The 21993-nt window shown below is 43.2% G+C and overlaps 1 protein-coding gene across 1 annotated transcript in view; it reads left to right on the top strand.

Moving 5' to 3' along the window:
* PPM1J (protein phosphatase, Mg2+/Mn2+ dependent 1J) overlaps nt 1–15128 on the top strand; it is a 30483-nt gene extending 15355 nt beyond the window's left edge. The window contains exons 5-10 of the mRNA XM_053393506.1: nt 382–466; nt 4184–4302; nt 5002–5065; nt 12536–12643; nt 13705–13856; nt 14606–15128. Coding sequence (XP_053249481.1) covers nt 382–466; nt 4184–4302; nt 5002–5065; nt 12536–12643; nt 13705–13856; nt 14606–14753 — 676 coding nt within the window. The 3' untranslated portion in view covers nt 14754–15128. The remainder of the gene's footprint in view (nt 1–381; nt 467–4183; nt 4303–5001; nt 5066–12535; nt 12644–13704; nt 13857–14605) is intronic.
* The last annotated feature ends 6865 nt before the right edge of the window (nt 15129–21993 follow it).

Below are 21993 nucleotides of genomic sequence, written 5' to 3'. Positions count from 1 at the left end.
GTTGACAGGATGCTATCAGGGAGACTTTGACTGATAGGTCTCTGAGCTCCATGATGCAATTGCAAATGCCTCATAAGATGGCATTTTGGGAAGAGGAATCTGTGGGAGAGGGAGCCTCTTTAGGCTACTTAATGTGTGACAATGCATTGCATTTATCAGCTGCCTAGACCATTTTCTCATGCCACACTTCATGCTTATTCTTCTCCCCTAACCACCTGCACAGTAATCACCTTTCTGTATAGAAAATAAGCATACGCAAAGTGGACCTTAGCTAACACTGCTGCTTCCCTTTGCCCGCGGATGTCCTTTCTGCTTTCTCTTCCTATACTGTCTCTTTCTCTCACATGCTCTCTAATGTCCTCATTCCATGTTTCATTGCAGGGCCATTATCATCCGTAATGGGGAAATCATTCCAATGTCCAGGGAGTTTACTCCAGAGACAGAGAGGCAAAGGCTGCAGTTTTTAGTAAGAATTAACTTTTTTTCCCCCTATCTGATTTATTTTAACCCACTGCCCAACACTTAGCACTATCAACCAAACCCATCCAGGAATAAACGTGAGAAGGTGTTTCAGTACGAACAATGTCTTCAAGTGCCCCAATAGCTCACCAATAAATGTATGTCTAAACCTACATACTTACAGTCATATGTACATGTACAGCCTAACAAACCTCAAAATACTGTTTTGTAGTAATTGAAAATACTATTTTGTAGTACAAAATTATAAATGGAAATTTAATTTGAAAAACAGAATAGCAAAACATCATCCACTCAGGAACCAGTATTGATAATGGAAGCTGTACTGCAGTTATTGATGGAGGCGGGTATTAATTACCCTGCCTTGTGCTGAATATTCAGAACTCCAGTGCTTGGAGGTCAAGGACATTAAAAATAGTGCTAAAAATGAAAAGCAACCTGCGTGAACAGGATTGATGTTTTAAGTGATCTGGCAATAAACCTTTGGAGGTGGCAGATATTGTAGCTGATAAACATTCAGTCTCTTCCTTCCATATTTCCAGGCTCTCTTAGTGAAGGTACAATAAAGAGAGGACCCAACCTAGATGTGGTGTTAATTGCGTCCATCCACATAACGTGTGTTTTCCATCCACTGCCATGGTGCTAAAGAAAATGCACCACAAACTGCTCTTTGCATCAGGAGGGAAGCAATGGAGACTTTCCCTCCAGAGCACATAGCAGCTTTGAGGGGCAGTTCCTCTTGGGACCATCACAGGCAGGTGGTGGTGGTGAGGGTTAAACTCTTCCTGCTCACCCCGTGTGGTCATGATGCTGCTCAGACTTCCCTGTGGCTGCTGTTTTACTAATGTGTGTGTGAATTGCATTTATTTAACTAACGTCATCCCTAGTTTGGTCCAGAGGCTCTGGTGGTGCTGGGCTCCTGCCTTTCTGCTTCCAAAATGCTCTTGAGCACTGCACAATAAAAAGTACCGTATTTTTTGCTCTATAAGACACACCTTTTCCCTCCTAAAAAGTAAGGGGAAATTTGTGTGCATCTTATGGAGCGAATGCAGCCTGAGCGGCTATCCCAGAAGCCAGAACAGCAAGAGGGATCACTGGGCAGTGCTCCCTCTTGCTGTTCTAGCTTCTGGCTTAGCCCCTCTGTCCCTTCCCCCACCTCCTGCAAAAGCCCCCAAGAGTCGCACAGAGCATGTGTGTGGCTCTTGGGGGCTTTTCCCTGAGGAGGGAGAAAAGCCTGCAAGCGCCGCACACACGCTCCACATGGCTTGTGAAAGGGAGCTCTGAGCAGAGCCTGGGATGCATACAGGCTCTGCTCAGCGCTCCCTTTAAAGAATACTTTCTTTCTTGCATTCCCCCTCTAAAAACTGGGTGTGTCTTATGGTTAGGTGCATCTTATGGAGCGAAAAATACGGTAATACAGGCCCTGCTCACTTCCACCGTTTCACTTTGCTCCCCCTGCTGACCCCCCGATTCTAGAGTCAGGCTTGCAAGGTAAGGTTCAGCCCCCCCCCCCCCCACAGAGCTCTTTTCCCTAGAAGAGGAAGGAGCTGCCAGGGTTTTGTTAAAATTATTTGCATATTGCATGAGTTCTGCCCTGAGGCAGAGGAGGGGAAAGAATCCCTGGGAAGCACAGTGAGAGTGTCCAAAATGCAAGCAAGCAAGCAAGCAGAGGTGCTGCTGGCAGTGCTTCCTGGCTCAGAGTGGACCTCCTTGGCAAGACACCAGGTGGAATCTTATCTGCTGTTCTATATCCAAACAGCTTCCATGTCTTGGAAGGGAGGAAATTGCACCGAGTAATGGATCCTCTTCACTGGCTGCGATAAAGAAACTGAGCACTCAGAAAACCAATCTTACACTTCCCCCGTGGGCTTGAGCCGTTTGCTTTGAGCCAAAGCCCTTTTATAGCTTAAGCCCTTTTCTGTAAGTAGTGCCAGAGCAACGATCCTTTACACTGGGCCAGTGTGATCTGAAATGCCCCACTTAAATCATTGCAAGAGGGAAACTTGATGTATATAATCTTCTGTAGTTTGGCTTTTGTACCATAAAAAATAGAATTTGTTCTGCCCATTTCCTCTTTTCTCTGGATTAGTTACACTCAAAATACACAAGAGGGTGAGTAAAGGGGGATTCGCTGCATAATTTGCTGCCCATTTGAGTCCTGGGCCCCATTCTTGCGCGGTTTACCAGGTATGCTGAATGTAGATGCTGCCTTCTGAGCTTTTGTTGCTGGCTCTTTGGCTGAGGGTTTGCTTGTTGAGTAATGGCCTCTTTTTAAAGACGTTGGCAAGTCATGGAAATCACAGTGCCAGCTCTGAAAATTAAACCCTGATTAGGGCAGCAGTGCCAGGAGGACAAAGAAAGCCCTTTTCCTTTGCAGGATGAAAAGGCAATAATCTCAAAGCCACCTTTAATTTTCTCTGAGTGTATGTGTGGAAGAGAATGAATTGCTGAAGCAGGAGCATCTAACCTGGTATCAAAATGGGATTCTGACATCTCCAGACATAGCATAGGATTCAGTCTGTATAGGATCTAGTCTATCATGTTTCCCCCCCGTTTGCACAGAAATAGGATAGATTGTCTAGGGTAATGGAAAATTATTGCCTGTTCAGCTAAACTTTGGTGCTTGCACACTCACTGAGAGTGGTGCATTAGTCTCCCTTAAATATCTCTTAAATAATTTCAGCTTCTGTTTTCACTTTTGGATGTTTTTTGTGCCTGGAAGCTTTTTCTGCACAAGACTCAGTCTTGTTAATTCATGCTTCATCTAGCAATTAGGTAGCTGCTTGATAAAACCACTTCAACCAAATCCTTTGCAAGTCACAAAGGTCTAGTTGCTCTCTGCTGAGTGGCTTTTTATTAACCAAATGTGACTTTATAAGGTTTTTCAAAACATTTGTGGCTTGGGGGAGATCATTGTTAATTCTGCCATGAGCAGAAGATGCAAATGTGCCCTCAAGAGTCAACTGTAGTACTGAAAATAAAGTTTTGGCTCCAAACAAGATATTAATCAAGACTGGGCCTTGTGTTTTTTTCTTTATTGTATAATAGCTGCAGGAGTGGGGATCCAGATATGATATGTTGGGCAGAGTGGGGATTTAATCCATGGTCCCAATCTAGATTGCCTGTCCCTCGGAGCTGCTATTTGCTCAAGCAGTAAAACTGTCACTATTGCCAATTTCTAGGGCAAATAATTAAGCTGCTTAAAATTGTGGCTGATCTTTCAACGTGGCGGCACCTACACTTTTGAACTCCTTGCCTATTGACCCTCACAATACTGTTTTAGATGCCTACCAATAACTTTTTCATCTCAACAAGCCATCATTCCTGACCACTGGTCCTGTTAGCTAGGGATGATGGGAGTTGTTGTCCCAAAACATCTGGAGGGCTGAGTTTGCCTATGCCTGTCCTAGATGCTCCATCTGTGTGTGAGAGCGGGGATGGATAGGTGTGTGTTGGGGAGGGGGGTGGCAGGTTCTGCACTTTCAAATGTTCCCCAAATTACCTTCTTTGTAAGTGTAAGAGATACAAACATACAAACATATATCTATAGGAAAGCATGTGGAACAAATCATAGAAGGCTTTGTGAATGCTCAGTGCGCCCCCATGAGGGTTCTTTGAGATCTGGGACTTACAGATTCCTGTTGTTTGGGTGGAGAAGATCCAGGCAGTGTTCATCACTAAACTTGCTCTTCCTTTCCTCTCCCAGGCCTTTTTGAGACCTGAGCTGCTGGGGAATGAGTTCACTCACCTTGAGTTCCCTCGAAGAATCCAGCATAAGGAAGTGGGGAAAAAGATGCTGTACAGGGACCAAAACATGAATGGCTGGTAACTCTTTTCATCTGATCTAGATTACACTGATTGCCAGAATCAATCAGAAATGCAAGACGAAGGAACTTGGTGTTCAAGTGACAGCTAGTTACATCACCACTGCCCTACTCTGCTGGACTAGAAAAGTCTCTACTTCTCCCTTTTTTCTTTTTGTCATGTTACTAAAGCCGGAGACTGACAATGAAGGCATTTTTTAAAAAGGGAGTTTATTTTGGTATTATAGAGGCGTAGATGCTCACACTCATAAGGCTATTGCTTCTACTAAAGAGTTTCTGCAGATTTTTGTATGGCTTAAGTAATCCTGCTTGGTCAAAGATAACAGTGGGAGAAAAGCATATATTTTGTGAGTGTTTGTGCAAATCCATGCCTGTACACTCAGGGAAATTACCTAAGTGAACTGGTTCTGACCTGAGTTTGTTGCTTGCTTGCTTGCTTGCTTGCTTGGCATTGGGATGAGGATATTCAGTTGTGCTTTTCACAGCAGCCAGAGCTCAGTGGTAGAGCACAGGCTTTGCATGCAAAAGGTCCCAGATTCAATCCCCAGCATCACCTGGTAGGGCTGAGACAGTCTGTTGTCCGAAAACCTGGAGAGCTGTTGCCACGCAATAGCAACAGTACTGAGCTTGATGGACCAGCGGTCTTACTAGGGCAGCTTCCTATTCTAACTTTCTTTGTGTGATTTCTTTTTCTAACCAGGGCATATAAAAGGATAGAAGAAGATGACCTGAAGTTTCCACTTGTTTACGGAGAGGGTAAAAAGGTGAGGCACTGAGCACATTTGAAAATCATTGGAGAAGTGGAGAGAATTTTCATTAAACAAGGGCATGAGCCAATGCAATTCTGGGCTGCATCAATAGGAGTATAGCATCTAGATCAAGGGAAGTAATAGTGCCACTGTATTCTGCTCTGGTCAGACCTCACCTGGAGTACTGTGTCCAGTTCTGGGCACCACAGTTCAAGAAGGACACTGACAAACTGGAACGTGTCCAGAGGAGGGCAACCAAAATGGTCAAAGGCCTGGAAACGATGCCTTATGAGGAACGGCTAAGGGAGCTGGGCATGTTTAGCCTGAAGAAGAGGAGGTTAAGGGGTGATATGATAGCCATGTTCAAATATATAAAAGGATGTCACATAGAGGAGGGAGAAAGGTTGTTTTCTGCTGCTCCAGAGAAGCGGACATGGAGCAATGGATCCAAACTACAAGAAAGAAGATTCCACCTAAACATTAGGAAGAACTTCCTGACAGTAAGAGCTGTTCAACAGTGGAATTTGCTGCCAAGGAGTGTGGTGGAGTCTCCTTCTTTGGAGGTCTTTAAGCAGAGGCTTGACAACCATATGTCAGGAGTGCTCTGATGGTGTTTCCTGCTTGGCAGGGGGTTGGACTCGATGGCCCTTGTGGTCTCTTCCAACTCTAATATTCTATGATTCGGAGTAGACCTAATAATATAGGTTGAGGTATGCGATATTGGTGTCAGAAGTACACTTTGGCTTTGACAGAGACGGCTCATTGGTAAGTCTGCACCGAGCAATTTTTGTATGGTACCTACCTGCTTGTTCCCCCACTCCATAGTACACAATGCATGTTATGTTAAAAAAAATTAAACCATCTTTCATTCTGATGGGTTCTAGGGTGATACACAGCAATACAATGTAATGCAGTGCCCTATAAAATAAGAGAAAGCATAAAAACACTTCATACAACGCTAAAAACAGGATGACAACACATAATAAAACTAGAAAGCAAACAAAGCCCATAAAACCAATTTAAAACAAGGAAACAAGGCTCCACTTCCGGAGGCGGCGCGAAACAGCAATGGCGGTCCTCTTCAGTTGTTGAAGAGGGGCTCCGCGGAAAAGGGTCGTGCGCTGCGGCACAGCGACGACCCGTTTAGGAAAACCACGGGTAGAGTGAGCCCGTGGCCGTGGGATTCGGCGGGCACCAGGAGCGACCTCGGATACGCAGAAGGGACCCCGTAAGGGGCTCCGGAACGTGGAGGGGGTAGCGGTGCTGTGAATCCATCGCTCTTTCCGCGGAAGCGAAGCCGCGCGGCTGCTGCTGATGAGCGCTGACCTTTCTTCTTTGAACATTTGATTGGAAACAACAAACTCGTGAGTAAGAAATTTGAGGCTTTATTTGGACATCAAATTGGTGAATTTCGGCTGAAAGCGGGAGACGCTAAAAAGGAAGTCAGTCTTCCGTCCCTGTTTAAAGTACTGAGCAAAGTTTTTTTAAAGCGGAAGCGTTGAAAGGAGTTTAAAAGAAGTTGGAACTTACCCTGCAAGTTTGGATTTGATTGTGAGACTGTGCTATACCTCTCTATATTTTGTGGATTATAAAGTTATAAGCCCCAGCTCACGGGCTGCCTGGATACAAAGTAACATCAGACTGTGGCAACTGTGTATAGAGACATAAAGTTACATTGGGCTACTTTGCAGTTACAAAAAAGGAACTGTTGTTCACACCTTCGCAAAGAACCTTTATCATCTGCAGTTTAAAGTGAATTTAGAGGGTTTCCCCCCCTTATTTTGGATTTTACCATATTTGGGAATTAAATGGTGGAAACTTTTGGGGAGCTCCCCCTGCTGGATTGTGGAAATATAAACCTCTGAGAACTGCTGGTTGTTTTGGAAATCTTTTTGCCTGGATGATTGCTTTTCCCATGGGATTTACAATTTGACCTTGAAACCTAGACAGTTGTGGAATGAGTGTGGCAGGAAAAACAAGGGCTGCCAAGAAAGCAAAACAAACTGAACTATTGCAATCAACTTTGCCTGTGCAGCCACGTAGATCATCTGTTCCAATTGTGACAGGTCTGCAAGAAGGACAATTTAAACAGCCAGTTTTGGAGGATATGGCTGCAGGAGGATTAGACCCTATTTCTAAAGAAATATTGGATCAACTGGCAGCATTAAATAAGAAAGCTGATGAACAAGCGGCTAAATTTGACCAGGTTACAGCAACGATTAATAAGTTGACAGACCAAGTTGCTCAAAACACACAGGCGATAGGAAATTTTGAAAAGACTATATCAGAGAACCGAAAATTAGCTGAGGACGCAAACACGAAAGCAGACCAAAACAAAAAAAGGATTGAGGAATTAAGAGGGGAAGTAAGACCACTGAGTAGACAGGTCACTGAACAACAGGCCTATCTGTCTATGGCGGAGCTGAAAAACCGGGAAAGTAATCTTAGGATTAGAAATATTCCAGAACTAGAAAAGGAAGATTTGGCTGGCTTTTTGACTGCAGAAATATCCAAGTTCTGGGGTTTGGCAGAAGAGAAAGACTTCAAAATCGTCACCGCTTTTAGATTGGGAAGAGTGGCCAAGAAAGATAAACCAAGGGATTGCTTGATCATATTGAGATACAAGCAAGAAAAAGACAACATACTTGGCCTACATTTTAAAAACCCATTGGTGATACAGGGAAAGACAGCAGAAATCTTCAGAGACATACCAAAACAATTGTTGGACTTAAGAACTACATACAAGGATCTGGCAAGATTATTAAGAAACAACACAATCCCTTACAGGTGGGAATTCCCCCAAGGATTATCTTTTAATTTGAAAGGGAAGAAGGTGAGAATCAGAACAGCAGAAGAGCAAGAAAAATTCCTAAACGATCACGGGGAGGACCTTCGAAAAGGGACAGCAGGTACCTGGCCACCCCCCACGCCTGGTACAAAAGATCCACCTCCAGACATAGACGAGAAGGGAGACAACCCCATCGGCTAACAAGCTGATCCAGGATGTCTCTGCAGCTTTTTAGTTGGAATATCCATGGGGCAAATTCCCCTGAAAAAAGGAAAAGGATTTTTCACATTTTGAGGAAAGAACAACTAGACGTCATTTGTCTCCAGGAAACCCATGTGACTAGGCTCCACAGAAGAGTGCTAATAAACAAGCGACTAGGCCAAGAATTTATTTCATCAGCTAAAGAAAAGAAAAGGGGAGTCGTGATATATGCAAAGGAGAGCCTAGCACCAAAATTTGTGTTCAAAGATGAACAAGGAAGAATTTTGGCGATCGAAATACAATCACAAGGAGAAAAATTTTTGATAATTGGAATTTATGCACCAAATGAGGGGAAATCTGAATTTTATGGGAAGCTGCATGAGACAATGCTGGACCATATGGACTATAATAACATCATTTTGATGGGAGATATGAATGGGGTTGTCTCCACACACATGGATAAGTCACAAAATCAAAATGTGACTAAAGATGGCAGACTACCAAAGACTTTTTTTGAACTCACAGACAATATGGACTTGATTGATATCTGGAGGACAAAGAACCCCCTAGGTAGAGAGGGAACATTCTTTTCTGAGGCCCACCTATCCTGGACAAGAATCGACCAAATCTGGATATCTAGAGGACTGGCACCCAAGACCAAAAAAGTAGAGATCTGCCCTAAAACTTGCTCCGACCATAACCCCTTGAAAATGGACTTGAGACTTACACCAGCTGGATCCTTCAGATGGAGAATGAATGATGCATTGTTTAGAGACCAGGAGATAGTGAAGAAGGCCCAAAAGACGATGAAAGACTACTTTGAACTAAATTTGAACACTTCGGTGGAAAAAAAAACAATCTGGGACGCAAGCAAAGCTGTTATGAGAGGGTTTCTGATACAGCAGAATTCTATTAAGAAAAAACTCTGGAACGGTAAAAAGGACAAGATCTTGGAAAGGATAAAAGACGGAGAGAAAAAGTTGAGACTAAATCCAAAATCAAAAGAAGTTTTGAGAGAAATAAAATTCCATCAAGCACAATATGCAAAACTGATAAATCAAGAAGTTGAATGGAAAATCAAACAGATGAAACAAAGATCATTTGAATCGGCAAATAAATGTGGGAAGCTGCTATCATGGCAGCTGAAAAAGAGACAAAAACTGAACTTTGTTACCAATCTAGAGGTTGAAGGAGAATGTATTCAGAAACCAGAGGAAATTAGAAAGTGTTTCCAGAGATATTTTAAAAAATTGTTTTCCCAAGGACCCCAAGTGGAGACTGAAATAAATAAATTTTTAAAAAGCTATGGCCTACAAAAACTAACACAAGACAAACAAACTGACCTGAATTATAAAATAACCCAACAGGAAATCGAAAATGCCATTCAGAACATGCAACTAGGCAAATCCCCGGGCCCAGATGGACTTACCTCCAAATACTATAAGATATTGAAGGAATACCTGACTCAGCCATTGATGGAGGTATGTAATCAAATTATGGAAGGGAAGGGGGCACCAGAATCGTGGAAAGAGGCATTCATCACTTTGATACCAAAATTGGAATCTGAAAAGACTCAACTTAAGAACTACCGTCCCATCTCACTCCTAAACGTGGATTACAAGATTTTTGCTGACATTTTGGCAAATAGATTGAAAAAAGTCTTAAATGGAGTTATTCATAAAGACCAAGCAGGCTTTCTCCCTGGCAGGCATTTGTCAGATAATACTAGGAACATTGTTGACGTTCTGGAACTTCTACAGACAAATTTGAATACAAAAGCAGTTTTGATATTTATAGACGCGGAGAAGGCCTTTGACAATATATCTTGGAAATTTATGAAGAAGAATTTGGAAGGGATGGGAGTGGGAAGGGCGTTCCAAAATGGCATAGATGCAATATATTCAGAACAAAAGGCTAAATTGATAGTAAACAATGTGGTGACAGAAGAGTTTAAAATTGAAAAAGGAACACGACAGGGGTGCCCCCTATCACCCTTGCTATTTATTTCTGTCCTTGAGGTTTTGCTAAATTTGATCAGGAAGGATCAGCAGGTGGAAGGAATACAGGTCGGAGGAAAACAATATAAACTGAAGGCCTTTGCAGATGACTTGGTTTTGACATTACAGGAGCCGGTGTCCAGCACAAAAAGAGTATTGGAATTAATTTCTGAGTTTGGTCGGGTGGCGGGATTCAAGTTAAACAAACAAAAAACTAAGGTTTTGGCAAAAAACTTGACACCTTTAGAAATAGATGGGTTTCAGAAGGAAACAGAACTAAACGTTGTTAATAAAGTGAAATACCTGGGGGTCAACTTGACTGGGAAAAATTTGAATCTGTTTAAAGATAATTATGAAAAATGTTGGTCTGAAATTAAAAAGGATCTAGAAATCTGGTCAAGATTGAAACTTTCCTTGTTGGGAAGAATTGTAGCAGTAAAGATGAATGTATTGCCAAAAATGCTGTTTCTGTTCCAGACCCTACAGATCGTGGACAGAGTGGAATGTTTTGGAAAGTGGCAGAGGGACATTATGAAGTTTGTCTGGCAGGGCAAAAAGCCCCGAATAAAATTTAAAATATTAACAGATGCAAAGGAAAGAGGGGGTTTTGCCCTGCCGGACTTAAGGTTGTATTATGAAGCTGCATCCCTCTGCTGGCTGAAAGATTGGTTTTTGCTAGAAAACACTGATGTCCTAGATCTGGAAGGGTTCAACAATGCTTTTGGGTGGCATGCATATTTGTGGTACGACAAGGTAAAGTCTCATAAGTTGTTTAAAAACCATATTGTAAGGAAATCTCTGTTTTCTGTCTGGACTAAATACAAGGACTTATTTGAAAACAAGACTCCGAGGTGGTTATCACCGATGGAGGCTAAAGCCACAAAAATACTTAATATGGGGGGTGGCTGGGCAAAATACTGTGAAATAATAGAAAGAGTGGGTGACACTTGGAGGTTGCAGAGCTTTGAAAAATTGAAAGGGAAGGTGCGAGACTGGTTTCACTATGCCCAAATTTTAGAGATCTTTAAAAAAGATAAAAAAATTGGTTTCCAGGTGGAAAAATCAAAATTAGAACTAGAATTACTTGAACCTAAGACGAAAGTGCTTTCAAGAATGTACAACTTGCTGCTTAAATGGAATACTCAAGATGAGACAGTCAAATCAGCCATGATAAAATGGGCACAAGATATTGGATACAACATTATGTTTGAGGACTGGGAAAGGTTATGGACCACCGGTATGAAATTTACGGCATGTAGTGCCTTAAAGGAAAATATTATGAAAATGATGTACAGGTGGTACATGACCCCAGTCAAACTTGCAAAGATATACCATTTGTCTGATAATAAATGTTGGAAATGTAAGGAGGCTGAAGGAACTTTTTATCACCTCTGGTGGACATGCCCGAGGGTGAAGGCCTTCTGGGAAATGATTTATAACGAGTTGAAAAAGGTATTTAAGTATACCTTTCAGAAGAAACCAGAGGCCTTCCTCTTGGGCATTGTGGGCCAGAGGATACCTAAGAAAGACAGAACCTTCTTTCTATATGCAACGACTGCAGCAAGAATTCTCATAGCTAAATACTGGAAGGCACAGGAGCTACCCACACTGGAAGAATGGCACACACAACTGATGGACTATATGCAATTAGCCGAAATGACTGGCAGAATCCGAGACCTGGGAGAAGAGGCTGCGGAAGAGGATTGGAAAAAATTTAAGGACTATTTACAAAAACATTATAAGATATATGAATGTTAAAAATTTGCTAAGGTTTGAGGTAAATATGCTTCAGTATTGAAATTCGGAGTTGATAGAAACAAAGTTAATGATTGAGAAAAGTTTTAATTTCAGAGTGAATAATTAGATGAAAATACAAAAACACAGGAAACAAGGTATTAATTTGCTGTTTATATTTATTATAAAGAATGCAGGGATGGAGGAGATGGGGAAGTCCAGTGGATGATGAAAAAAAAAAAAAAAAAGACTTCGAAAAATGAATTTTTTCTTGTTTAATTTCTTTTTCTTTCTGTAAAACCGCTTTTGTTGTGTTATTGATGATGGATTTAGATTCTGGAAAAAAGCAATAAAAAAATTTATAAAAAAAAAAAAAATAAAACAAGGAAACAAGGAATGTCTTGGCCTGGTGCTGAAAGTGTTCTGAAGTCAGGGCACCACCACAGAAATGGCCCTCTCTTTTGTACATGCATAGTTCATCAATTGATAGCACCCAGGGAAAGGCTTCATCTGTAGATCTTAATGCATAGCCAGGCTGGTATGGGAGGAGGCATGTGGCATGCTCAAAAATTGAGACATCTCTTTTAATTGAGATCTGTATTCTGCTTTATGGCTGACTGCCTCTGATCCTTCTTTCCATACTTATGAACCTGGGACCTTCTGCATGCAAGGCAAGCCAGAGTGCTAGGAGCCTATCCGAGTTGCACAGATGCTCATTATGTTGCTATCCTATTAAAAGGCTCCCCCACCTTACTTTCCTCCTAGGCTCGAATGATGGCAACTATTGGGGTGACGCGGGGTTTGGGTGATCATGATCTCAAGGTGTACAGCTCCAACATCCACATCAAACCTTTCCTGTCCTGCACGCCAGAGGTGAGTTCATCAGAGCTCAGATTCTACTTCCTGGAATTACAGCTGCTCAGTAACAGCATATTTTTATTTTTCATCAAATATTCCAAAACGATGTTCCTGGAGCTTTTTGATCACCCTTAGCTCTCCAAACCAGGTTTGGCTGCAGGCAAGGTGCTTCTTTCTGTCACACTCCATTCTGATTTGCAGGATTGTCACACACACCTCCAGCACACACACACACACACACTCCACTCATGTGTCCAGGCTGTACAACACACACACATCCACACAGGTGGTGCTTCTAATTCAGGCTTGAGCGTTTGGACTGAGGTCTTGTCCACCACCATCAACAAATCTATACAGTAGTCCCTTTAGGACACTGGAGGGAGGGCTCACAAGGGATCAGATTCTGAGGCAGAAAAATTCTGGGGCTTTTGCGTGTGTGTGTGTGTTTGTGTGTGTGTGTGTGTGTGAGAGAGAGAGAGAGAGAGAGAGAGAGAGAGAGAGAGAGCGCATTATAGAAAGGTTTGAAACAGTGGGTAAGATTGGTGTAGCTGCAGAAGACAAGAGCTAGTTTTCAAGACAACAACAATTTATTTATATGCTGCCCATCTGACTGGGTTGCCCTGGCAACTCTGGGTGGCTTTCAACAAATAAAAACATCAAATATAATAAAACATCAAACATTTAAAACTTCCCTATACAGGGCTGCCTTAAGATGTCTTCTAAAAGCCAGATAGTTGTTTATTTCCTTGATACCTGATGGGACAGTGTTCCACAGGGCGGGCACCACTACCGAGAAGGCCCTTTGCTTGGTTCCCTGTAACTTCACTTCTCAAATGAGGGAACCACCAGAAGACCCTCGGAGCTGGACCTCAGTGTCCAGGATAATTCTACTGGGTAGCTATAGTGCTGCTGTTCCAAGATTCCTGTGCACGCTTATGAATGGGGTGTCTAAGCGCAGAATTTTTCCTCACCTCTGGGGAGTGACAGGACTCAGAAAGTGCTTCTCCTTGAGGAAAAGCATTTGCAGAACCTCGCCACCAGAGCAGTGAGGCTGCATCCCTTACGTTTTTCTGCAGGTTCGCGTTTATGACCTCACACAGTACGAGCACTGCCCTGACGATGTGCTGGTGCTGGGCACAGATGGCCTCTGGGATGTCACCAATGACCGAGAGGTTGCCAATGTGGTATTTGATGTCCTAATGGGCTATGAGCCCAATGACCCTTGCAGGTGAGTGGGGCAAGGTTTTGCACCTGTGTGCCGAGGAATACTTACACCAGAGTGGTTGAGCAGAGACTTTATTTCCTAAGATTCTGAGGTCCATTGTTTGCTCTCAGTCTGGGGTTGGATTATTCTCTTACCTCTTTTCTATTCTGGGACATGAATGCTTTTTGTTTCTCTTACCTTCAAGTCCCCTGGTGGTGTTAGGTCTTAGGGGCAAAGTATGTGTTTGTTGTTCATGTGTGTCTGTGTAATGAAGCACCAATTTCTTGGAAATTAAAAGCAGCCTTAAGAGGTTGCAATTTTGAGTAGTAGGTGTGGGGAGAAGGAGGGGTTTAACCTTTTAAACTGGTAGCTGTTTTTCCGTTCAAAATCCCATCTCTATGCTGCCCACTTTTTTGCTAATTTTTTTTGCTTTTTTTAAAGTTGGAACTTCATTACATACATTTGAATATAGGCAACCAACCGTTTGCACTTTACTGTTTTTAAAAATGGGTGGGGAACCTTTTCTGGCCAATGGGCCAGATCCTTATACCCCCACCTGCTGCCCGGCCAAATTTGAAAGGTGAGTGAGAGTAAATGAATGACTGGCCTACAATTTCCTAATTACTTGCACAGGGAATGAGGTGGGATGAGATCATTATTGTGAACACCATTCACACTTAAAAGAAGTACTTTTTTTAAAAAAACAACCCTGTACTCTACCACATCTCTTGCATTGTGGGTGTGCATTCTGATGGGCTGGTTCTGTTTCCCAGGTACACAATGGTGGCCCAGGAGTTGGTGGTGAGGTCCAGAGGGGTTCTGAAGGAACGTGGCTGGAGGCTGGCCAATGACAAGCTGGGCTCTGGAGATGACATCTCTGTCTTTGTTATTCCCCTTGGTGGTCCAGGAAACTACACCTGAACCTCAGGTGCCAGGGACACAGGGGTCATGATTCTAGACTTTACAAAGAAGAAGAAAAGCCAAGGGAAATAACCACCATCTTGCAGCAGAACTGGAGGCTGTCCCTACACCTGGAACATTCATAATGATGGAGTCTTCCGAAGAGGATTGGGGGTGGGGGAATGTATGACTGCACCTTGGGTTCTTGTCCCACTGTGTCTCAGCTTGCTGGGTTCCAGCTAGGGACATAAAGAGGTAGCCCTGGTCCACACTTCTGTTAACGACAAGAAAGTCAAGGCAGAGCCGTTCCTCTCAGGATTTACACCCATCAGCCCTGGAGACCTGTAGGAAATCTTGCATTCCAAGGGCTGCATTAAATTTGGGCTTTTGGTCACATGGAAATGTCCTCTAAATTGGGTAGCAGCACTGGAGGCTCCCTGCAGTGTTTAGCCATTTTGTGTGTTCTTATTCCGTCTGTCCCGTGGTTGCAAAGGAGCAGCTGAATTTTGCTTTGTCAGATGCCAAGGACACCTCACCGTCACGACAGTTATGCCTAATTGCCTAGAACACCACTTCCCTTCCCTTCTTGCTAAAGGGAGAACCAAGCAAGTACGGCTGATTGGTTTGTTACCCTTCCCCTGGCTTGCCATAAGGCGGCCCCTGAAGCTTTTGCTCCAAACCACTTGTTGTGTAGTACGGGGGGATGCATCCATAGGGGTTTCTTACACTAATCCTGGATATTGCTGTAACTCGGCCAAGTTGGTTGGTTCTTCATGAATGCATCTCCAAATGGCAATGAAGGAAAGGTGTGAAAATATTCATGCTGTAGAAAATGTCCCTGGGGAAAATCAGCTGTGCCTCACTTTCACCAGATGGGGGTGCACTTAGAAGAACAGACAGAAAGAAATGACTGTGGTGAGACATCTCTAGTTGGTTTAAACAACTGACCCTTAAACAACAAGATACAGAAATCTACTGCAGCATAGGGAGTAACCCCATCCCAAACTTACACCCCAGAGAGGTCACTTTGGTGCTGCAAACACAGCAGAAACATAGAAGACAGCAATTTCTACAAAGGGAAGAACTGTAGAACGGTCTGTTCACCTTCCATGAAAAGTAATATACTTCTTCTTGAGTTGAAGTTCTACCTCTGAAGCCCGAAGCATTGAGTTCTTTGTTCAATGAATAAGAAGCCTTCAAAATTTGTGATGGGGAAGAAATGGATTCATTTTTTTTCTTCATGGAACTGTTGTTTTCCACTAGCTGTGCTGTGCAAAAGCAAGACCATCCCTGGCCGGGGGAACTTGCACCTTAAATTTGCCCTTGTACTCTATCTAGCTGTGAGTTAACTGAGTTTTAAGAAGAAAATAATTTCAGGCTTCATGAAAATACCTGCCACCTCTTAAGCGCAGACAATATACAGTGGGACTTATTTCTGAGTAGACACGTGCAGGATCATTCTGTTGGGCTGCAGCCCTATGCACAATTACTTAGAAGTAAGCCCCTTGGAACTCAGCGGGACTTCTGAGTAAATGTGCTGTTATACAGTTTCTATTATGTAAAGGCAGATCCTGGAAGGTTGGGTCTCTTTGTAGAGTGTGGCATTAAGTACCTGAGAAAAGATTAAAGAACCAACTGAAAAACTGCAACTATTAAGTTGCCATTGTTAAGTAAAAGCTGGCTAAGGCTCTTTCTTGCTGGAAAGCATTTTGGTATTTCCTGATTGTCGTGCTGTCACTTTCTGGTGATTGTGATGTGTACCTTCTCACCAGTGAGAGATGAGTCAAGTGAACGCTTCTCTTGGGAACCAGAGGGGAGGGTGGGTTTTTAATTCAAGAAGAAAAAGAAGAAAGTTGTATCCAGATCCACACTGTATGCTAAAGAATCATAGGGTTGGAAGGGACCATGGGGATCATCTAATTCAACCCTCAGCAGTGCAGGAACACGCAGCTGTCTCTTACCAGGACTGAACCTACAACCTTGGTGCTATCAGCACCACACTATAACCGACTGAGCTATCCAGCTGATATATCCTGCTTCAAGCATTCAACAGATTTGGCAAGGAATGTGTATATTTTGTAAAGTATTAGTTGAGTACTATAGCCCTCTTTACGCGGGTGGCACTGTGGTCTAAACCACTGAGCCTCTTCGCCTTGCTGATCAGAAGGTTGGGGTTCGAATCCCCGTGACTGAGTGAGCTCCCATTGCTCTGTCCCAGCTCCTGCCAACCTAGCAGTTCAAAAGCATGCCAGTGCAAGTAGATAAATAGGTACCGCTGTGGTGGGAAGGTAAATGGCGTTTCCGTGCACTCTGGCTTCCATCATGGTGTTCTGTTGCACCAGAAGCGGTTTAATCATGCTGGCCACATGACCCGGAAAGCTGTCTGCGGACAAATGCTAGCTCCCTTGGCCTGAAAGTGAGATGAGCGCTGCAGCCCATAGTCGCCTTTGACTGGACTTAACCATCCAGGGGTTCTTTACTTTACTTTTTTACTTGTGCATAGAGGGCAAGCAAAGTGAATGGGGCTGTGAGGCCATGTTTTTGGTCCAAACCCCACATTCATTCTACTCCTATTATTCTTCCACTCCTGTGTTGAGCCCGATATCTACACCTGTCTATATAGATATATCTAGATCTTCTCCGTATATGGGGGCTTCCCATGGAACTGGAACTCTTGAGTGCTCAGGGTTCTAAATTATGTGAGGATCCTCCACACAGTGAATAGGTTAGAACAGAGATGTGGCCCTGCAGCCTTTCTTGCCACCCTTGTGAGATTGAGCACCTAATACTTGGGAAAGAGGTGCATCCTCCAAATGGAGCTAACTGAGTGTACCATGGAAGCAAATTGAGACTTGTTGCTGTGTAATGAATGATGATTCCCTGTCTTCCTTCCCCCAACTGCTAAGTGAAAAGAGTTTTCTCAGGTCTTTCTAACTCTAATCTGGTTCTGTGCCAGCTGAAATGTACAAGGTGTATATGCCCTGAGTAAATGCAAAGCAACCTATTCTCTTTGGAAAGGTTGCTGTGCCGCATGGTGGACTACAAGCTGAAAAAACGGAAGCTTGATTGATTTTCTGCCAACTCAAACAATATCCTCCAATCCCAATAAAATTCTGGGTGCAGATGCCATGTTGCAACCATGCTAATATTACCTTAGTTGCTAATGGGACTGCTAATGCAACCACATTGCTTCAGTTGTCAGATGTCAGGGCTGGGCCAAAGTGTTCATTCAAGCAGCAGTTCTGACTGCAAAAGTGGTAATCTTTAGACTAATCTTCCCCAGCTCTGTGCCTCTCAGGTGTTGGACTACGACTCCTATCATCCCATACCGTTTGCTAGGGCTGATAGGGACTGTAGTCCAACAACATCTGGAGTGCACTAGGTTGGGGGAGGCTGCTCTAAAAACTTCATGGTAGCCAGTCTTGCCATGCTGCCCAACAGAGGGCAGCAGTGTTGTTTTCCCTCCAAATTGTTCTGCCTACAAGTCCTTTCAAAGGCCCTACTATACTATCCAGTCCACATGTAATGATTAGTGGAAAACATATTGCCTGCAAGGGAGAGCCCTCTTGTTATTCCCCTTCTGCTGTTTCAGTATTTGCCCCAGTGAGTAATGGTGAGTGCATTCCCTCCCTGCAAAGGGGAAATTGCACAGGTGCTAAAGTGCCTGTGTTTTAAATCATATTCCAGAGAGGCCTTGCCAGTTTCACCTGGACAGCAAGTTCCACCTCAAGTCTCTTAAGCCTGAAAATTCCTATTGTGAGATGCGGATGTGAGGAGGAGCAATTGGCAAGACCCCAAACACAAAGGTCTTGAAATGAATCGATTTCTGCATCTGTATAAGTGCCTAAGTTGTAGACAGAGATCTGGGTCAGAATTCTGACTGGGGTGGGTGTGGGGATCACAAGACACAAGCACTATTGTGGAACAACACATAAAGATACTGTTATACAAATCCATCAGCAACTACTGAATGCAGTCTGCAGTCACTGATGGGATATAAATGAAGGTTGCTGAAAATGCTGCCACTTGAATAATTGGTTAATTGTCGAAAGCATGCAGAAGGCTCCCCTACATCCTCCCCTGAGGAGTATCTAATGCAACCACACAGCCCCACTCTGAAGGTAAGTGGTGCCGGAGAAGGGGGAATTGCATTCCCCCCCAGCAATAATGCTGTATATTTATGTTTACATCTGAATGTTAGGTATGATATCCTTCCCTCCTCTCAGATTCTGGAAGTAAGGTAGCTCTAGAAACATGGGTGCCCTGCAGATGTTTGACTACAGCCTCCATCCTCCTTGATGTTGACTGGCGCTGAAGTGAGTTGAACCACATCAGGAGGGCACCATGTTGGCTATCCCTGATCTAAAACCTGTGCAACAAATTGGCTACAGCTGTGCGTTTGTGCTATAAACTAGCATGATTTGTCTGGGGAAATCCTATGAAACATTGCTCTCGAGGGGGCTTTCTAAATTGAGAGCATGCATTGAAATCAATCAATGCTAATGATACTAAGTTTAATCTCAAAGTGAGCTGTGATCGATGGCCAGCTGATGAGCTGTTTTTTGTTCCTATAAGCTGCTTGGCAGAAGTTTTGCTAGCATCCCCATGGCATTTCAGCACCCAGTGCCAAGACTGTTCTTTCAAAACACTTCAGCTCAACAGAATGCCATGGAATGAGCAATCCAGTTCCACAGAATCCCTTCTGCTTGAAACAATCAGCCCAGATAAGAAAAAAAATATATGGTAGGAGAGTATTTCCATTCAAGGGTTTCTGAGAGCAGCCAAAAATGTTGGTTGCAAAGGCAAACAAACTGCTTGCAAATTGGCTGTGTCCTATCTCTGCTCTCGGAGGCAGCTTGCCTCTGAATATCAGTCACTGGAAATCACAAGTGAAGAAAGTGCTGTGGCATTCAGGCCGGGCTTGTGAGTTTCCCCTAGGACTCGACTGGCCTTTGGCCTGATCCAGCAGGGCTCTTCTTAAATTATAATTTTGCTAGATGGTAATGTTACACGGGGGAAGAAGGAATGTGACTCTGCCATCCTGTGTTTCAAAATCTGCAAAGGTTACGGTTTTAAATGTGCTTGAAAACCATATTTTTTTCAGAGCTGGAAGCTTGGTCCCATAACTCCCGATGTGCAGTGACAAGTTATTACTGTAGTAGCTTCACCGTGAGGCAAAGGTGCTCTGCTCTGCAGTCCCAGACACTTTTGGTTTTGCTGAAGCCAGAGTTGTCCACACTGTGATGCAGATTAAATATCTGCTGTTACCACCACAACCCCTGAGACCAGGCTTCCTCAGCCTTAGCCCTCCAGATGCTTTTGGCCTGCAACTCCCATGATCCCTAGCTAGCAGGACCAGTGGTCAGAGATTGTGGGAACTGTAGTCTCAAAACATCTGGAGAGTCAAGGTTGAGGAAGGCTGCCTGAGACCAAAAGTCCAGCCACTATCCACCATTGCCTAGTTGCAATGCTCACTACAGTGAGCTACTACTTGACTTACAAAATGAATGCCTTATTCTCCCCTGTTGGGACATCCAAATGTGAAGTATCTCAAAGCATTACTTGTTCTGTTTCAATGCTCATCTTGTCTCTAGATTCTAGAACCAGAAGTGCACACAGCAGCAGTGATGCTAGGAATATCGCAACAGTCCATGCTGTTGCTTTCTGTGAGGAGCTTGCGGCTGAGGCAAAAAAACTGGATTTACTGTTTTCCTCAGCAACTTGAGGCCCAGTGGCCACAGTCATAGCTGGCATGCAGACCCTAGATGGATGCCCAAGGATGAATGCAGCTTACTTGACTCCAACCCTACAAATAAGTCCCATTGAGCTCAATGGGTCTTATTTCTGAATAGACAAGAAAGTATTTTAGCAATTAATGTAAAAGAAAACAAAATACGGGCTACCCTGAGATGTGTGCCTTGCTGTATATATTTGACAAGGGATTTCTAGCACCATTTCCTCTTTAGAGGAAGAAGCCTCTGGGGTATTTATTTCCACTCTTCATGCCTCGAGAGAGAAGCATGTCATCATTTTTTCCTAAGGCTGATGAACATAATTGCTTTGCTCAATGTTAATAACAGCAGCCTGTGAGAATGGAAATACATAAAATAGTGACTTGGGCAGTTGCCACCTTTTCCCAAGATTTCTCCAGTGCTTTTGACAACTTCATGATGGGAGGAAGTCCAATGACTGTAGCTTTACCTATCGCAGCACATCCATGCCAGGGGAAACAACAGCACTGAATTTCAACCTCTCATGCACAGAACATGTGACAGAAAGAAAAGCGGATCAATGTGAGTTCAAGTCTACAACTAGGATCTGCACTTCATTCATCCTTCATGACAGTTAGAAGTTGTGAACTGGAGCAGAACATATTGGTTGGGAGAAAACCCCAATGAAATTAATGGTCTTCTTTCCAAGCAAACCTGACTAGGATCAGGCCACAAGAATATAGGTGCCAAATCAATCATTTTGATGAACCTCTCTCCATTTCAGAAAGCTGCATTTCCGTAAAATATATGTTTTACATTGTTTGACATGTAACCCAAATGCAGTAATTTAAAAACAAAAATTCAAAAGAATCATAAGTTTTCAAGAATCTTAAACAAAAATTAAAACATTTCCGTCCCCCTGTTCAGTAGCTAGAAAACACCTCTGCACGTTTACTCATTGGCAGAGGATTAGCATAAATGGCCTTTGAAGTCCCTTTCATTTTAAGGCGAGCCCACTGAATTCACCAGCACTGCCAAGTAAATGTTTATTAGGGTGTAATCCTGTGAACATTTACCTTGACAGAAATGCTGCTGAACACAATGGGACTTTGAAGCAAACATGCATAGGATTGGGACTGGGCTGTTAGTTAATAGTTTTTGTTTGTTACTATGCTATGCATTTTTGTGTTTTTATATTGTAAACTGCCTTGTGATCAGATAAAGAGTGGTATAGAAATCAAACAAACAAACAATAGTCCTGGGTGCTAGCAAGTTAGAACTGGTAAAGTGGCAAGGCAACATGATGGTAAAGGATGGCAGGTCTCCTGTATCTTTTGGAAAGCTGTTTATCTTTTCACTATGCATTTGGACACCTCTTAAGATATCATAACCAATTTTTTTTGCAGACTGGTTCCTAGATCAAGAATCAGCAGATAGGGGATAGTTTGGAGGCTTGGTATCAGCCATATCCACAGCTCATGCTCTTCTCCAGCTGGAAGGCTGGATGAGTAATTCCCAACTGGTTACAATCAATAGCAAGATTAGAACAC

Source organism: Podarcis raffonei, chromosome 6, assembly GCF_027172205.1.
Source record: "Podarcis raffonei isolate rPodRaf1 chromosome 6, rPodRaf1.pri, whole genome shotgun sequence".
Classification (NCBI taxonomy): Eukaryota; Metazoa; Chordata; class Lepidosauria; order Squamata; family Lacertidae; genus Podarcis; species Podarcis raffonei.
The sequence above is the reverse complement of the archived record's forward strand: the minus strand, read 5'-3'. Positions and strand labels throughout refer to the sequence as shown.